Raw genomic sequence first — 19579 nt, forward strand, 5'->3', positions numbered from 1 at the left:
CCAACAGGCAGCTCTGCACAGGGAGGCCTCCAAAGGACCCCGGCAAGACCTTCTCAGGACCTCACTGCCGTCTCGAGCTCCACCACGGCCAACCCTCTTTCCTTCTTCCCACGCTCCATTCAAGGGAGTCAAACCGGCAGCAGGCTCTGAAGGTTCTCTTTCTTCTCTTCCCTTCCCCTTAGCCTTCACAGACACTTCCCTAACTCTTCTCTTGCGTGCCTAATCCCAATTTGGCATCTGCTTCTCAGAGGACTCAAAAAAAAAAAAAAAAAACAAACAAAAAAAAAAAAACCCAAACAACCAAAAAACAAAAATCATGCCCACGGAGGAACTTTAAAAAACAAAAAACAAAACAAAACAAAAAAAGAAAACAAAGCCTGTGTAGCTCCCAAGTAACCTATTCATCTTACTGCAGACGAATACCATCCAATTTTGTTTCGAGACTAAAGGTTATATGCGAAACCCAGCATCTTGAGTGAATCTATAAAATACATAAAAAGATATTCAGTGGAGACAAGCAGCTAAAACAAGAAGTGACAGAACAAATAAAAACCTGATTCTTCTTAAATCCAAACTAAGGCAAAACTGAGAACTGCTCACTTTAATGGAATAAATGGAACATACAGCTACTGAGCATTCATCCTGCACCAGGTGCTGTACAAGGTACCAAGATATGAGGACAGACACGGGCTAGGCTCCCTGCCCTCAACCATACGACCTGTGGTCCTTTCATTTACTCAGAATTCTTGCTTTATCCATTTAACAATCTCCTTATACTTTTTGTGCACACACGTGAAGGATTTTTCTCTGCGAGGTGGGAAAAAGACTTCGAGTCTTTTTAAGGCCTTTCTGAGGAAATAATTTGGTCTTCAGAAGTAAACACCATTGTATTTCCCATCCATAGTCTCAGACACCCCTCCCCTTAGGCCTTCAAAGGAAAAAGTCAAGATATTTTATCACTGAATCTTACGTCCTTTCATGGTCTTCTATACAGATACCACCCATTTAAAAAAATTTTTTTTTAATGTTTATTTTTGAGAGAGAGAGAGAGAGAGAGACAGAGAGACAGAGAGCAGGGGAGGGGCCGAGAGCAAGGGGGACACAGAATCCAAGGCAGGCTCCAGACCCTGAGCTGTCAGCACAGGGCCCAACATGGGGCTCGAACTCATGAACGGTGAGATCATGACCTGAACCGAAGTCAGCCACCCAACCGACTGAGCCATCCAGGTGTCCCAATACCACCCCATATTTCTGAATTAAGAAATGGGCTCAGGGCATTTGAGTCAACTGACAGAGACTGAGGTGAAAAAAGAAAACATTAAACTGTGTTAGAATTTTGTGTGTGCTGCAAAACGTACAAAAAAAAAGCATGTACAGGAAGTATGTACCTTAAAGAATAACTATAAGGCAAACACTATGTGCATGCCATTCAAGTTATGAAGTAGAGTATCACTGAAACTTTTAAAGCCTTTTCCTCCTTCCCTCCACTCTCCCAGAGCAGAGTTTCTCAACCTCAGCACCATCAACATGTTGAGCCATATAATGTGCTTAGCCAGTGTATGGTTGGAGGTTTAGCGAAACCCCTGGCCTCAACCCACTAGACACCAGTACCATCACCCTCCGTCGTGGCCACCAAAAAGGTCTCCAGCCATTGCCATGGATCCCCTGGAGGGCAGAAATCACTGACCGCTGAGAACCGCTGCCCTAAAATGTAACCACATCTGCAATTTTGCTTTTATTTTTCTGAAACATTTACTTTTGAGAGCATGCATGAGCGGGGGAGGTGCAGAAAGTGGGGGAGAGAGGATCTGAAGCAGATCCTGCGCTGATGGCAGCGAGCCCAAAGTGGGGCTCAAAGGCATGTGGGATCACGACGTGGGCCAAAGTCGGAGGCTCAACCGACTGAGCCACCCAGGTGCCCTGATTTTGCTTCTCTTTATAGTTTATCTACAAATATAGGGCACCCTACAAGAATGTGTTGCTTAGCTTTGCAGTTTCTGAACCTTGTAGAAATGAAATCAAACTGCATGTGTTTTCCTGTGACTTGCTTTTGCATTCAAATTATGTTTGTAAAATGTATTGTGAATTGTATAGCTGTGGTTCACGTACATGTTTTTGGATCGGTTTTTGCTGCGGTATAGCATACTAGGAAATTAGAATTCCATAATTAATCTAGTCTGTTACTGACGGACATTTCTAATATTGTGTTTTTGTGACTATTTCTCCTACGGACATTCCCCACATAGGTCATCTTATAATTACACAATTTCTCTGAGGTATATATACCTGGGAGTAGATTTGCCCACATCGTTCAATATGCTGGCACTCAACTTGATTTCCTTCCAAAGTGGTTGTACAAACCTACACTCCCACCAGCAGTGGAGAACATTCCCATTGCTCCATGTGCTTGCCAACACTTCATTTATATTTTCATGACATTTGGAACTGCAAAAACATACACTGCTTACCGTGTAAATGCCAACTCTACACATGGCAAATGAGATCTGGATACATTCAGACATTCTCCACGAGATTAAGAATAAGAAATTACAACTAAATGTTTGTCCCACAGAACTGACTTCTGCCCCCCTTGACCTGCTTCCCTCTGTAGAGAATATCTGCTGTGTTCTGACGTCTGCTTTACGAGCAAGTGGCTCAATTTTTTTTTCCCTCTGCCTGCTTTTTCTAGGCCAGGTCAAGTAAGACCGGAGCAATAGTGTGGCACAGTGCATGATCATGGGACTATAAAGCAGATCCTGCAGTAGTGGTAACAATTCAACTCAGTACCATTTAAGAAACGGGATTAGTTGTTACGGCTTAATTTCCTTTCTTTTCAATCCTGCACAAATATCCAATTTTTAAGTCTTTGACTGCTAGTAGTTTTATAAGCACTTATTTAGTTCAGTTCTTAGCAGATCATAAAGGTCTACAATCCTTCTAGAAAAAAGTAATCTTTGTAGGAAGGAAAGCCTCATAGTTAAATATGGAACATTTCAAAGGGGCTGCATTTAGAGAAGATGGAGGTCCTTAGTCTCTGAGTATCAATGGAGCACTCTTCAGAATTCATGACTTCTCCCAAATCAAATTCAGATTCCTAAAACTCATGCCCACTCCCAAAACTACACGTACCAAACATGAGTATGAATTTAACTGGGGAAATCGGTTTTTGCACATTAAGTGGATCGTCAAAATAACCCTAACTCTATACAGTCCAACATTATTTTTATGGTTTACTGTCAAGTAAGGGCTTCTCCATAAACATTTATAATGCCACAATCTAAGCCACAGCTGTATCTGCTATGTCAAGGAAGCAGAGATACAGGATCCTGACTCCCTTGGCAGCAAAAATGCTTTTAAAGATGGATTCCTTCTGAAGGCCAAGAAGTCCTATCAGACTGATTCTGCATAAGTCTAATAGTCTTCAGAGAAGTCTTCAGATATCTGGAAGAAACTAAACTCTATGATTAAATTAGGAAAAGATCAAAAGCCAAAGGCTATACACATGGACATCCAAATAAAAATTACAACAATAGAAAAAGCAAACTTAGAAGATGATTTGTTGGGTGAAGTTCTTAAACTCAATCTAAACTTTCAGAAAGTTCCATTCACTGGTGCTATGTTCAAAACAAATGACTGATGATTTAGTCTTAGGGAATTTTCATTAAGGTATCATCATCATTATCAACACTACTGGATTTATTTTGAATGAAATGCGTTACTGAAAGTAACCCAGAGCAATGCCACCTACAGGCCCCCCTTGGAGCCAAGACACAGAACGTTCATTACCTTGTCCAACATTCACACCTCCCTTCCACCTTTGTAAATTACTTTGTAAATTTGTACTTTGTACAAATGGACTTAACAACCCTCTCAGTAAGCTGGAAAGGTTATTTTCCCCCAAGTGACAAGTAAATATCTTATGTCATTTGGAATAAAAAAAAAATCTATTTTCCAGCTGTCCCTCGAGCTAGGGATAGTTACGTAACTAAGTTCTCCATAGCAAGGCTTGAGTAAAGGATGCAAAAAGGGAACAGACTCTAAGAGGGACACTTCTGGCTCTTCTGCCTTTCTGAGCTCTTTTTCCACCCTGTAGAAACACGAGATTCACTGTAGCTCCGGCGACTGCCTTAGACTATGAGGGCACCCAGAGAATGACAGGCATGTGATGAGTGAGCCTGGGGACAGGGGTGACAGTGGATTTCCACACCACCCTCCTCTAGACTCTGTACAGGACATAGAAATCAACCTTGAGCTTGCTTCAAGACCGTGGTGTATCTCTCAGCCTCCTAATCCTAACTGCTACACAACAATATTTTTAAGAAGTAGATGTCCCCAGTGCCATAAAGGAGTCCAAGCATTTGTCATTTGAGTAACTCTTTAAAAGCTTTATCTCTGAAAAGTGAAGACATTTGTTGTTACTTAAAATCTACTTTATTTATACTCCTTCACATTCCCAAAACATACAACTACTGTTATCGGGATGGCCAAAATTATTACCCTGAAACTCCTGAACGTGTGTTTTCTCCTGACTAGCCTTATTATCTCATTCTCTCCAGCCCTTACCCATACTGCCTCATCACGGACCATCCTACCTCAGACCAAGGAGCAGGACCACCATCCCACTCGATCTAGATGCACTCTACGGTATTTTTCTTGTGAATGGCGTCTCTCCTCCAATTACAGGAAGTCAGAAAACAAAGGTTTAAAAGCATAACCAAACTTCCTTTCGCCATGGTACAAGAACCAGGAATATACGTAAAATGATTTGTTCATATTCTCTCCCTGTACAGATACTCTATTTGTAAGAACTCATTTTATTTTAATGGTAAACCCATGGGACATCATACATAGTTAGGAGTGGAAACAGAAATAATTATTTCCAATTAAAGAATGAAGCTCTACCCTAGATCAACTCTGACCCAGTAGCCTCCAAATCAGCATTCATAAATCTACAGGCAGACTTGCCTAAGAACTAAAGAATGTTATTTCACGAACCATAACCTTCTCATCTTTGCTGTCTCATCAGACGAAAGTGCAAAAGAGATGCTGTCAAAACCCAAGTCACAGATTGGTTCAAATCTGTTAAGATAGGTCTATAGAAAAACATGGGTAATCCAGAAGAAAAAGAACACTCAATTTGAAATAGGATTACTTACAGTTTACTGTTGTTTTCCCTAAGATATTTCAAAGGTGAGCATGAAAATAAAGAAGAAAAAAAAATCTTCAACCAAGACGGCAGAAAGGAAGTTATTTACTGCAACGGTCCGAAAAGGATTTCAAGGTCTAACAAATTCCAGTTCCAAAGGGTGTAAAAACACACTATTTCTCTTTTACTAAAAGCTATTTTAACAGTTTGCTGTGTTACGTAATCCTTCATCCTGATGAAAGATGATGGTCGTGTTGCCTTATTTTCTCCTCCGTAATTCTGTGTGTGAGCAGAATAAGGAAGGTTAATCTAGCCGAGCCAATGCCACAGAGTACTAGGAGTAATATACTGGAACTGGGACAGCAAGAAAGGAGGAAGGAGAGCAGTTAATACCCCTTCAGATGAGGCCCACACCTGGCTCATCTCTTGCCAAAGAAAGCGAAGATCAGCAGGTTCTCTTGACAGCCTCCCAAAACAAATGCGCTGGAGGCAAAGACGCAAGATTCGGGGAGATGTGGACAGAGAAGACCCGTTCTAGTGCATTCCAAGATGCATGGGAGCGCCAAGGTGCTGAGTGGGCAGAATCCTGCCTCAGCAAAGGCCAGGTCAGTCCGTATGCTTCAGTCTGACAGAGACAATCCCCTGGGAATGCACTTACTTCAGAACTCCCTATTTCCTTCTGGGAGTGTGGTCACTGAAAACTAACAGTGAATTTTTTTTTTAACAACTCCCTTAGTACACGCTGAAGGTTGCTTTCAGCAAATGGGGACTATCTTTTAGAAAGGCATAAAGGTGTATTTACAAAATAAAATGAAGTTTTGCTTACAAAACGTGGAGGATTTTGTTCCTCAGCATCTATTTTATAACTTCTTCAGTCTAGGGAAAGAGAGGGTGATAATGCCTGGCAAGAAGCATTTGCCTCTAAAGCAAAGCTAGCAAAATTGACCTCTCCACATTTCTACAAGGTTTTCAGGTATAAAAGTGTCACCATCATCCTTTGGCCCAGGTCATGATCTCACGGTTTGAGAGTTTGAGCCCCACAGTGGGCTTGCTGTTGTCAAGGGCAGATTCTGCTTCCGATCCTCTGTCTCCCTCTCTCTGCCCCACCCCACCCTGCTTGCACACGTGCGTGCCCACACACACACACACACACTCTCTCTCTCTCTCTCTCTCAAAAAATATTTTAAAAAAGTGGGGAGGGAGGCACACCTGTGGGCCTCAGTCACTTAAGCGTCTGACTCTGGCTCAAGGTCTTGATCTCACTGTTAATGGGTTCCAGCCCCTCATTAGGCTCTGTGCTAACAGCTCAGAGTCTGGAACCTGCTTCAGATTCTGTGTCTCCCTATCTCTCTGCCCCTCCCCCACTCACCCTCTCTCAAAGATAAATAAAACATTTTTTTTTCATTTTAATAAACGAAAAGGAATCATGGCCCTCACCCACTAAAAATAATCACGCATGATTTTTCTGTGTAATTCAGTCACAAAGATTTGAAAAGCTATAGCAGAAATAACCCCAGGTGGACATAGTCATCTAGCAGAAATCATCTAGCCCAAACAGAAAATCGTCCTATCAAAGTTTACAGATTTCATCACCACAACGTTTTAGACAAACTTCTGTAAATAGCACTAAAAGTCACGGGTAACAACCACATAAAAGCAAATTTTGGCTCAACGGTGAATGAAGGTAAGAACAATTCTGAAAATTCTAACGAGTATGAAAAGAGGGAACAGATGCCCTTCTAATTTACCAAATTAAAATTAATACCACTTAACCTTGGAGAGTTTATTCCTTCACTTTTTAGGAGGCCGTGGGGAGAAATTCAATCCAAAAAACAAAAAATGAACAGGAACACAAACACTTGCTCAGCATCAATAATGTGACAGGCATTGCTAGGTAAATATTAGATCCACAAAGATTAATGAGACCAAACACTGGCATCAATGGTCTTCTAATGCAGGAGAGAGTAATTTAACAGACCTGAGACGGACAATGGCAATATAAGTGTGTTCATCATCATAAGAGGTATTTACGAAGGGTTTTAGGGAGGAGACACAGTAGGATCACTGAACCCCTTAAAGACTCTCTGGAGGGGGAAACCTCCTTAACAGAGTTATAGAAGATTCCGAATTAGCTCGGTGAAAGGGAGGCACAGGAGACCATTCCAGATGAAAGTGACATGAGCAAAATCATGAAATATCACAGGATGGGCAATCATTTGAGGTATATGCTTTAAACATCCTATTTCCAAATAATCACTCTCCAATCTGTTATTGATACTTCTTGACTGTCTACATACTACCAAAAATTCATAATATGCAAAAACATCCTCCTTTTAAGATTTATCTCTGACTCCCTGCCAGAAGAAGTTCCATTTGTCAAGGGTAAAGCAGTCTGTCGCATTATAAAGCCTGCTCTGCCTCTACACCTCTACAGATGAAAAGGCTCAAAACCAAGGTTACCCCAGCTGATTAAACTAGACAGCTGTCCATTCTTAAGCTGGTCAACAACCATGGTATGGCCCAGCAGGGAGAACGAGACTAGACCAATCGTTCGTGCTCTCCAAAACCTGAGTGAAAAAATACCAAGATGAAGCAGTTAGCAGAGGGAAGTGAAGCTGAGAGAATCCAAAAAGCAGAGCCATTAAGTAACTTCATGACCATGAAGAACCAGTGAAACCTAAATTTATGAGGAAGCCAAAAGTATAAATACAAAGAAACTATACAGACAAGAGATATACAAAGCAGAGAACAACCCTGTTAGTAATCTCAAGCAGTAGACCTGGAGAGATACAGGTATGTGAAGAATATTTGAAGATAGCTACAGAGAGGTTGGTTTCGGAGTGAAAAAAAAAAATTCTATTCTCCAGCTTCTTTTGCAGCTCCGTATGGCAATGTGACCAAGTTCTGGTCAATGAGATACAATCAGAAAGTCTTAAGGCTCCAGAGGGAGGTACACTCTTCCATACTTTCTCCATCCTGCAGCCTGGAATGCAGAAGTGATCGCAGGAGCTCTGGCAGCACCATGAACTAGGAACTTAAAGTCCATACACAGTGAGCAGCAGCATCGTAGGGCCCTAATGACTTGTGAACTTGCCTGAGAAAAAAGAAACATCCACCTGTTGAAGCCCCTACTTTTTTTTTTTTTTTAATTTTTTTTTTTTCCCCAACGTTTTTTTTTTATTTATTTTTGGGACAGAGAGAGACAGAGCATGAACGGGGGAGGGGCAGAGAGAGAGGGAGACACAGAATCGGAAACAGGCTCCAGGCTCCGAGCCATCAGCCCAGAGCCTGACGCGGGGCTCGAACTCACGGACCGCGAGATCGTGACCTGGCTGAAGTCGGACGCTTAACCGACTGCGCCACCCAGGCGCCCCGAAGCCCCTACTTTTGAAACAACTCCAATCTTAACTGGTAAGCTGTTGAGACTGTATTCGCAACAAGGAAGAGTAGTCCCTCATGACAGTTAAATGGAAGTGTGATGCATTCCACTTTACACTAGTATTTTCCTCGATGTAGACAGGGCAACAGCAGTTCATAGGTGACAGAAGTAGGATTTGAACCCAAACCTTTTGGACTTGAGAGCCCACACTCTTAATCATTAAGAACAAATGAATGCAGGGGTGCCTAGGTGGTTCAATCAGTTAAGCGTCCGACTTCAGCTCAGGTCATGATCTCACGGTTCATGAGTTCCAGCCCCGTATCAGGCTCTGTGCTGACAGCTCAGAGCCTGGAGCCTGTTTTGGATTCTGTGTCTCCCTCTCTCTCTGCCCCTCCCCCACTCGAGCTCTGTCTCCATCTCTCAAAAATAAACATTAAAAAAAAAAAAAAAGATTAGAAAAAGAAAGAACATATGAATGCAAATGAAATCAAACTGAGAAAAGCAGGTTCACAAGTATTTTATGGTTTAAGTATTCTATCAGACCCAATTCTAAAAAGCTGAATGCAGTACCACTTACCGACCACAGATAACACTTGTGACAGATCTCCATGACCCCATGTCTAGCCTACCTAGACATAAAGGCTTTTCCCAGCACAAGATCTCTACTCTCAATACCCAGGGAAAAGGTACATGGCCACTGGAAACCCAACATGGGCACCAGTCCCTTGTCCACGGCAGAAACCTGCCAAATTCTGATTTCTAAGAACATATAGGATTCTGGGGAGAACTGCAGCGTATTTTTTTAAGGTAGTAAGAAGTCCTTCTTATTAATTTTATTCAAAGGTATTGTCCATATACAATGGCAACCGGAAGAGCTGAGCCTTAATATTTCAACTCCCCAGGCTACTGATCCCCCCCGGGATGTTTCACTGCTACAGCACAGTAATAATGATCTTTTAGAAAAGCTCAGGATTTTAGAAGACCAAGTTGAAGGCAGTGTATGTGGCATTAATACTCCTTGCATAAATACATATTTGTACAGAGCACCAACTCTGTGCTCAGCTGTGTCCTCTGTGCCGGAGGCTAAAGCAGTCCACAGAACACACGCTCTCGTGGGATCTACACTCCAGTGGCCGTGCCTCCAAAAGCAAATATATCAAGCTAGAGGGGAAGTGTTATGAAGGGAAGAGTAGAATGTGCAAGGGAGAGTGGACTTCGGGGCATCACTATTTTTGAGAGCAGATGTGGTAGTTCTAACAATATTCTGGGCGAAATAAGGGATGACAAAAGCTTTCAACAACTTTGCTTTGAAAATCCCTGGTGTAGACAGACAATACCCTACCATGAAAAGTCACAGCATCAGACACTCAATAGTCCACAGAGGCTTATTAAGCAGCAGTTCAGGGAGCCATTAGGAGTACAGATTTGGGGATAGGCTTCTTGCGATCAAATCCCAGCCATACAGCTTACTGTTTGTGGGACCCTGGACAAGTTACTTAACTGCTCTTACTTCAGAGGATACCAGGAGGATAAAAGGAGTTACAAAAGGAAACTTTGTAAGCCCCAAATCTGTGTTTGCTTGATTTTTTAATGTTTATTTTTGAGAGAGAGAGACAGACAGACAGACAGTGTGAGCAAGGGAGGGGCAGAGAGAGAGAGGGAGACAGAGAATCCGAAGCAGGCTCCAGGCTCTGAGCTGTCAGCACAGAGCCCGATGCGGTGCTCAAACCCACAAACCGTGAGATCATGACCCGAGCCAAACCCACTCAACCGACTGAGCCACCCAGGCGCCCCTGTGTTTGATTTTTAAATGGAGGGTCTACCGTGCTCCAGACACACAAGTTCCTCTATGCATCTGCGCTATGGGGCCCCAGACATGGAAGCCCCAGGAGATGCACTTGGCCATCAGCTTCTAAGGACACCCTGGATCCAGGCCTGATTTCAGTCTCCTGGTGTCTCTTCCTGCTTGTCTTCACATTCCAGGACTCGGAATTCTTATTGCCAACATGGTCACCCAGGATGCCAACTCAAGATTTTCCAAAGGAAGAAACGTTCCAAGGCCAGAGGGCTTAGCTCCCAGCACGGCCCCCACAGACCCAGCACCAGAGGCAAAAAACAAAAACAAAAACACCATTCATTTCGGCCAGCCCCCATACTGTTGTTCCACCAGGAAATTTCCATCTATGCGAAAACAGAAGACGTTTTGGTGTACATTAGGTTAAATTTTAGTCGTCGATTATCGCATTTTGGTATTCAGTATTAACATGTTATGGCATTTTGTAATGACAGGCGACAATGAGTTGCACAACTAGACACTTGGGAACGTTAAAGTCATAAGGAAAAATACATTTCAAATACGTGGATTTATCCTCCATTCCTACTTTCCCCTTCTTTTTTGGACATAACCGAGTATCATCTTTCAGCACTGTCCTGCTGCTGCCAGAGATTCGGTCTTTGAACTTATTTTAAGCCTCTACCTTGAACATGATGCTTATCTTGTCAAATGTATATGTCAAGCTGTCAAAATACGCAAGTGGTCAAGCCCTTTTACCCAGTCAATGCCTCATAGTAACTTATAAACATGACTGTACTGCCCAGAAACAGAAGAATGTGGTCCAACCACTCAAGGAGTCAAAATGCTTATTAGTTTATGAATTAGACCACCTAGACTTTGTTTTTCTGATTGTGGAAAGGGAAGAAAGTGAGCTGTGAGCTTTGAGTTTAGACAGACCTTAGAAAACTCGCATGCTCTCAACTTTAATAACTGGCCCTCAGACATGAGAGAGGAATACTAAATCTACTAACCTTATTGGATCAAGTTAACAAGCATCAGGTGCTTGGCAAAGACAAGACATATCCTCAAACTCACCAAAGCCCAGGCCAAGTGGTCCACATCTGCAGCTGGACAGTGTCCCTAACAGGTCCCCCAGACCCCTCTTGCCTCTATAATCCAGTCCCCATGCTGCAGCCAACACAAGATTTCAACATGCAAATCAGGTTCTATGCTTCTGGCTTAAAACCACTTATTAGTTTTAAGAGTAATCTTAAATGAAACTCAACTCCCTAGTATAACCTCCTGGCCCCACAGGATCCTGTCCAGCTTCCCTCTGGGATCTGGCTTCAAGACCAGTTTCTTTGGGCCACTCTCCAGCATCGGATACCCCCAAATTCATGACTTCTATGGACATACCACTTTCTTACATTTGCTGAAAAACAATGATCCCAATTAAGGTGCTTGGGGAATCACCTGGGATTTTCTGTGAAGTCTCAGGGCTACTTCCTGTGCCCAGCTCAGGTGGCCAGAAGCTACCTACTTTTGGTCCCCAGGCACTCAACCTATTTGCCACCCACCCCCCCACACACACAAGGACACTAACTTTTTCTGTCTTGTAGGTATTAACCCTGCTCCAGCTTCATTGTCCCCTCAAGTCTGGCTGCTGCTGGCCCAAGCCCTCTCTCCTTACTGTTCACATCCTTACACATCCTTACAGGGCAACTGACGTGTTAAAAACAAAAACAAAAATCTCACAAGACAAGTTTGCATACTCCCTCCCCTGGTTTCTGAGTGTGTGGATAAGCAAGCCTCTTAGACCCCTATCTTCTGCCCCTGGGAGGGCTGATCTCCCTTCAACTCCACTGTTCGCTCTTAGGCCAGAAGACAGAATCACCACCACAAATAGGGTGGGCTACAGACCCCTGCAAGCTACTCCTTTCAGGGCAGTAACTGTCATTTCTGAGGGCAGAGTTCCTAGGCAAGGGTTCCTTTAAGACGGTTAATAATTTCTAAAAAAGGCAAACGAAAACCTACTACTGAAATCACATGGAGCCACACAATTTAAAACCATGACTGCAAAGGACATTAAGACACTACTATGTTCTGGGTGTTTTTGCACCATCATCTCGGTCTTCACAACTAGAGCAATGGGAATATTTCTAGGCCCATCAGATGAAACACAGAATTAGTTACAAGCTCATGGCTGCTAAGGGACAGAACTTAGATGTCCACCTCGGTCTGATTATAAACCAGTGGTTTTCAAACTATACCCCCAACAAGGTTCCAAAGAGGCAGCTGGATATTTAAGAAGTATTTTGTGAAGAGAACTGAATTTTTATTAGAGACTGAAATGAAGAAAAACATACTCAAATGTACTGTACATGAACTTTTACAGTTCACACCCCATCACCCACCCCCGTGCTGCCAGAGTAATGGGGTTTTGGAGGGGTGGGTCAAGTCTCAGAACAAAACCTATATTCTTCCTTCTCGCTGAAGATTTAAGATGAAATTACTTTAATATCTATAAATAGGACTCCATTAAAATCCTATTTTCCCTTAATATCACAAAAAATAAATGCAATACCAAATGAACTTGGAGGATGACCCTTCAGTTCTCATCTATCTAAATGGATCTAAGTTAAAATCATCTAAATTTAAATTCAGTTTTGTGTTTATCAAAAACAGCTTCATTGTCCTCACTGATCTACTCTAAATATAAACAAGGATGTTTGTAAAAATCACATATAATGAAACATCATTTCTTTTATATATCTGAGTTCTGCATAAAACTGGAAAGAAAGAATTCCATCGTTTAAGTGAAAAGAAACCTCTGAAATCCTCCCCAACACCACAATGGTTTTTAAATAGTTCATGGTAAAGCAGAGAGATGGTCTCACATTAGGACCAACCGGTAAGTAGGGGAAAAGGTGAAAAATCTTGAGTCTACTTTCTCACTCAATGCAAGAACCCCTTCTATAATGTCCTGAACAGGTACGAAGCAGCTTCAGCTTTGGCTTTTCCTATTCATGGCAAGAGTAAACCTTTCAAGAAAGTTCCTCACCCTGAACCAATACCGGACTTCCTATAAACTCTGACCCTATTATAGTCTGCCTCTGAAGATGCACAGGAAACAGTTTACATCCTTCAAGTAAAGGAAGCCACTGATCATATGGTCTCCATCCAAAGGTATCCCGCAAGTACAAAAACCAAAATTCTGATGCCAATGAAAAACTATCATGAAATACTACCTCTCTTCAAGGAGGTAAATAAATCTTAGTCTACCAGCCCAGACACAGGCAAACTATTATCTATGGGCTGAATCTGGCCCACTGACTGTTTTTAAAAATAAAAGTTTAGTGGGTGATGGGCACTGAGGAGGGCACCTGCTGGGATGAGCACTGGGTGTTGTATGGAAACCACTTTGACAATAAATTTCATATTAAAAATAAATAAGTAGATAAATAAAACTTTATTGGATCACAGCCACATCCAACTATTTATGTATTATCTCTGGCTGTTTTAGTGCTACCATAGCAGAGTTGAATAGTGAAGACACAGACTGTATAGCCTGCAAAGCCTAAAATATTTACTAGCTGGCCCTTACCAGAAAAAGGTTGTCCATGCTGTTCTACCCCACCAACCAGAGCTTTCCCCACAAGCGAAGAACTGTAGTATAGCTGATGTTATAGGCTATAGTTCAATAGCTACAGTTATCCCTGTGGTACCTATGATGCCCAAATACCTACCAAACATTAAGTCTCAATAAGCCTTTGAGTGAGGAATGTTAGATAGGAGGGGAGAGGTTGGTAGGAAAGAAGCATAGGGTTTTTCTTCTCCCAAAACTAATGGGACATGTATCCTTGATGGAATCTTTTTTAAATGTTCATTTTTGAGGCCCAGCAGGGAGCCGGGGGCGGGGGGGGGGGGGGGAGGTGTGGGTGGGCAGAGGATCTAAAGCAGTCTCCTGACAGAGGCAAGCAAGCCGGATGCGGGGCTCAAACTCACTAACCACAGGATCGTGACCCAAGCCAAAGTGGGACATTCAACTGACTGAGCCCCCCAGGTGTTCCCTTCATGGAATATTTTAAAACATAACAGAACCTTTTCTTATTGTAGCTCAGTATCTGAATACAGGGCTGTGCACCTGCATTCAAAACCAGGATGTGAAGTCACTGCTCCATTTCAAGCAAATGGACACTGAATAAAATGTTGTTTTGTAAAAGACCATGTTAATTTTGAATACCTAGGAAAAAGCTACCCACACCCACCCTTAGAATATTCATTTGTTGCTGCTGTTTTAATATCACTCACCGCAATATAAAAAGCAATTGGGATAAATAACCTTTATTAAGCAATTGAGAAAAACTCAGCACTCTGGATTCAGGAAATGGAAGAGAATTGCTTTAAAACAGACAAGATGAGCACAGAGTGTTACATGCAAGTGATGCATCACTAAATTCTACTCCTGAAACCACTATTATACTGTCTGTTAACTAACTAGAAGTAAAAATTTGAAACCAAGAAAAGTAGCATAAAACAGAGAGAATCAAACCATCAATGAGCCTGTGAGATCTTGATGCTTCATCTCCATCATTTCTTCATAATCATCCATTTTTGTCGCTTTCAAGATCTTTGAATAAAGAATTAAAATATGCATCACTTCCTACACAACTCTAATTTTGACTTTTTTAGCAACTTGTTTCATTACACTTGTGTCCTCCTATGGAACAAAGAATCTGATTTGAAGAGTTTTAAAATAAGCAACTGAAGATCTATTCTTGACATAGTAAAATTTTTCTTTTGATTCCAAGTCAGGTTTTTTTTTTTGCAACAATTTAAGAAGAATATTAACCTCACATAATTATGATAAAACTCTAAGCACTAAGGACTAGAAAATATTCACCTGAGTGCTTCCAAAGATAACCAAAAGAGTTAGGCATTCTCCCCAAATCAAGATGTATTTGGGGAAAACTAAAATATCACTAGCACAAGAATCTATTGCCTACACATTGAGGCTACAGAAAAATGTCAGCCTGAGTCCACAGAAATAGAGAAAAGTTTCTATTTTTCTCTCAGGCTCAAGAAGTGATCCTGCCCACAGGCCATGGTCAGGCCAGTTGGAGCCCTGAAAAACTCAGGAAATGCAAAGGAAACCCAGGAATGATTAAACAATCCAATCTAAATGACCCAGTCTTTAAAACACACATCTTGAAAACCCAACAAATCACAGGGAAATTTGTTACACTAAGAAATTCTATTGATGAACTATGTAGATGTACAATGTTTTTTATACAAAACAGAACAGAAATTCAACAATCCTAAGAGGTTTTCTACACTCAGCACAGGGACTTGAAAAAAGAACCAACAGCAAAAGAAAAGGGGGAGGAGAAGGGAAAGGAGAAGGGAAAGGAGAAGGGAAAGGAGAAGGGAAAGGAGAAGGGAAAGGAGAAGGGAAAGGAGAAGGGAAAGGAGAAGGGAAAGGAGAAGGGAAAGGAGAAGGGAAAGGAGAAGGGAAAGGAGAAGGGAAAGGAGAAGGGAAAGGAGAAGGGAAAGGAGAAGGGAAAGGAGAAGGGAAAGGAGAAGGGAAAGGAGAAGGGAAAGGAGAAGGGAAAGGAGAAGGGAAAGGAGAAGGGAAAGGAGAAGGGAAAGGAGAAGGGAAAGGAGAAGGGAAAGGAGAAGGGAAAGGAGAAGGGAAAGGAGAAGGGAAAGGAGAAGGGAAAGGAGAAGGGAAAGGAGAAGGGAAAGGAGAAGGGAAAGGAGAAGGGAAAGGAGAAGGGAAAGGAGAAGGGAAAGGAGAAGGGAAAGGAGAAGGGAAAGGAGAAGGGAAAGGAGAAGGGAAAGGAGAAGGGAAAGGAGAAGGGAAAGGAGAAGGGAAAGGAGAAGGGAAAGGAGAAGGGAAAGGAGAAGGGAAAGGAGAAGGGAAAGGAGAAGGGAAAGGAGAAGGGAAAGGAGAAGGAAGAAAAAATTCAAGATGAAACAAAACAGCAACAGCATCCAAAAAAAGCAGCCCAGTCCTCTGTCCTCTACGACACACTGCCTCTCCGGAAACATTTCTAAGCGAGGGAGGGATAGAAGAGATGGCCAAGCAAGCACAAGCTAGGGGGAACAGTGTTGCCAAGCAGAAAGTCAAACTGTTTGGAATTCTCCCCTTTTGTTGGAATCAAACCAGAATTGTAGAGAAGGACCTCAGAAAATATGCCTGCTAAGTTGAAAGGGAGTGGTCTCCTTTAGACAAGCTCCAGTAGCAGCTCCGAGCAGAGCTGCAGAGAGGTGCGGGCCACCGTGGGTCACGCCAGGACCTTTCACCTCTGCAAATCAGAAATAGCTGCCACTTACAGAAGTACCAAGTGGCTGTAATCTCTTTAACCCAGTTACTCTGTACTACGTTCATTCGGCGGAGGCAAGAAGAGTTTTGAAAAGCTGGCACTGGAGAAAAACGAACGGAACCAGACTAGAAGTTTTTCAGCGGTGGACCACGCAAAGTCCTTGCTTCGTATACAAAGTCCCAGCCCAATAACTGCAGAGCAGTTCTTTGACAGCACTTTAACAGTGCTAGAGAGACTAGGCTCTCTTTTCAGTGCTTCCTATATTCTAACTCAACTCTGATGTAGGTACTGCGATTGTGCCCATTCTGTAGATGAAGAACCTGAGGCACAGAGACTGCACAGCAGGTAAGTGGCAACCATAACGTGAATGCAGGCAGTGTGGCTCCAAGGTCCGTGCCCTTAAGCATCCTCCGCGCAGCCTCTCGGCCCAACCACAGACTTCGCAGTTGTCTGGTGGACCTGTGCCAGGCTCTGGAAATACAAGCAGGCCCGCAACCCGGCCCTGCACCGTGCCACACCGTGCTTTGCCCTGTGACACATACGGGAACGGAGGCCTGAGGCGGGGCCACTGCCAGCCCACTAGCACCTCTGTGCCAGTGCACAATGGGTACCTCAGCCGGCTGAGCAGGAGCCGGATCCTAGCCACGCCTGCTCCCTTGGCCAGGCACTTCTGCAGTGCCCACTATGTGGAACTGTCTAAGGCGGCGCCAAGAGCAGCCCTGGAAGAAGACTCAGTTCAGTTTTCATAGTGAAGGGCTGGAAGAAGGAAAGACTGAAAGGAGACAGGAGAGAAAAGGGCCATTCTCCAACCAAAACCTATTTCTGCAAATAGTTCTGACCGTTTTAAATAGGTACAAGTCAGGATCACACAGGCCGTATCAGCTTTATTAACAAAACATCCAGATTACTAAGCAGCAGTCCCAGACACAGCACATGCACACTAACCTCTCGGGCTGCCTTAAGAAAAACTCCCGGCCCCGCAAGCCGCCTGAGACTAGCTTTCGGTCCAGTTCAAAGGCCCCAGCCTGGGCCATCTTCAACAACTTCTGAACTCCATGCTCAAACCACCAGTTCTCCGCCCTGGGAGTCCAGTGCCGGCAGGGACCCCAACCCTGGGAGTCCTCCAAGGAGATGTGGCTTGTGTGACAGATACAACAACCGAGTCTCTCGAGAGTCCAGTCTCCTCCCTTGGAAGCTCAACACCTCTTAGAGAAGAGCAGGCAGAGAGCCTTAAGAATCAAGTAAATGAGCTATGGGTTTCTTCATCTAAACTAGGAGCCCCTCCATAGCACAACTAGCTTGGATTTCACCTTCCCCGAACTCCCTAACCAGAGAACTGCCAGAGCTAGTTTCGGGGAGGAAAGCGCCTATCTGATTCCATCATCTTTCACACTACAGTTACCCTCACCCCACACTGTTCCGTGCCTTCTCTCCAACAAGCCAGGCTCACACCAGTCCCTCCACCCCAGTCTTTCCAGAGAGCCTTCTCCCATGGTACATTTCCTTAAGTTGATTAACCTTTCCAGGTCTCAGTTTTAACATCTGAAAAACAAAGCTGATGTAAGTATCTACCTCACAGGGCCCTTAGAAAGCATCACCTTCACGGTTGGCAGGCACTTAGTGAAATAAGTCAGAGAAAGGTAACTATGGCATGAGTTCACTTATGCGGATGCAAAAAAGGCAAAAACAAGCTCATGGATACATAGAAGAGAATGGTGGTTGCCAGAGGCAGGGTTTGGAAGGTGGCAAAATGGGTCAAAGGAGTCAAAAGATAAAAACTTTGTTATAAAAAGTCCTAGGGTGCCTGGGTGGCTCAGTCGGTTAAGTGTCCGACTTTGGCTCAGGTCATGATCTCACGGTTCGCGAGTTTGAGCCCCACATCGTACTCTGTGCTGACAGCTCAGAGCCTGGAGCCTGTTTCAGATTCTGTGTATCTGTATCTCTCTCATTCTCTCTGAACAATAAACATTAAAAAAAATAAGTCCTAGGGATGAATGTACAGCATGGTGACTTTAGTTGAGGACACTGTATTGCATATTTGAAAGATTGTAGATCTAAGATGTTATCACAAGAAAAAAATGTAACTATATGGTGAAGAATATTAACTAGACTTATTGTGGTTTCATTTTGCAGCTTATACGAATATCATTGTGCTGTACGCCTGTTACGAACATAAGGTTATATGCCAATTATACTTCAATTAAAAAAAAAAAAAAACACCTGTTGGTATTGGCAGGTATTTTCTGCTAGGACAGGGAGTAAGAGGAAGCCACGGAGGAGGGGTGTCTGGCACTGTTCTAGAGTACATTATTTCGGTTGATCCTCACCAAACCCAAGGAGTTATTCTTACTATCCTCCACTTTGCAAATGGAATAAAGCGAAGCCCTGAGAAGGAACTTGCCAAAGATCCAGTGAAGGTGCTGGAGTCAGGCAGCTTACCCGGCAGTTAAAATGGTACAATCAGCAGCACTAAACCATGAAACTCCCCTCCACCTGCAAGAGCTTTGTGAAATGTCCCGTCCACTGTGCGGCCCAACTCGATTCCTGGGAGATCCTCGAGGATCTCCAGACCAGTCCTACTCCTCAAGACTCAGGGTGAGGAGTTCTAGCATCTAGCTCTACTACTCCTTGTCAAGGACATCGAGGGACCTTCACCTCATTCACTGAGCACTTCGGAATCTTGATCAGCCTCTCACTCGGAGCCCCGCCACGTTCCTGATGACCTGGCCATCCGTGAGCATGCTCCATCCAACGCCATGGCTGTCTTTCTTCTTCCCCAACCCTTCCATCTTTTCTGCTGCTGACCAACCACAGCCACACGAGAGCTTCCCCTCTGGGAACAGCTCTACGTCTGTGATCTTAAGTTCATAGGCCCTTTTGTCGGACCACATTGAACTCCCAATGACACATTATTCAGCCTCAAGATACCAGTTCCTTGCACATCCTTTACTTCC

At 43.3% G+C, this 19579-nt stretch overlaps 1 protein-coding gene across 4 annotated transcripts in view; it reads right to left on the reverse strand.

Annotated features, from left to right (window-relative positions):
• Positions 1-19579, reverse strand: part of ARL15 (ADP ribosylation factor like GTPase 15) — a 554296-nt gene that overhangs the window by 370588 nt on the left and 164129 nt on the right. Inside the window, exon 2 of one of the 4 annotated variants that reach the window (XM_058719551.1) lies at positions 14852-14929. The exons of the other annotated variants lie outside the window; for them this stretch is intronic. Coding sequence (XP_058575534.1) covers positions 14852-14929 — 78 coding nt within the window. The remainder of the gene's footprint in view (positions 1-14851; positions 14930-19579) is intronic. 4 annotated transcript variants of the gene reach the window in all.

Source organism: Neofelis nebulosa, chromosome 1, assembly GCF_028018385.1.
Source record: "Neofelis nebulosa isolate mNeoNeb1 chromosome 1, mNeoNeb1.pri, whole genome shotgun sequence".
Lineage (NCBI taxonomy): Eukaryota > Metazoa > Chordata > Mammalia > Carnivora > Felidae > Neofelis > Neofelis nebulosa.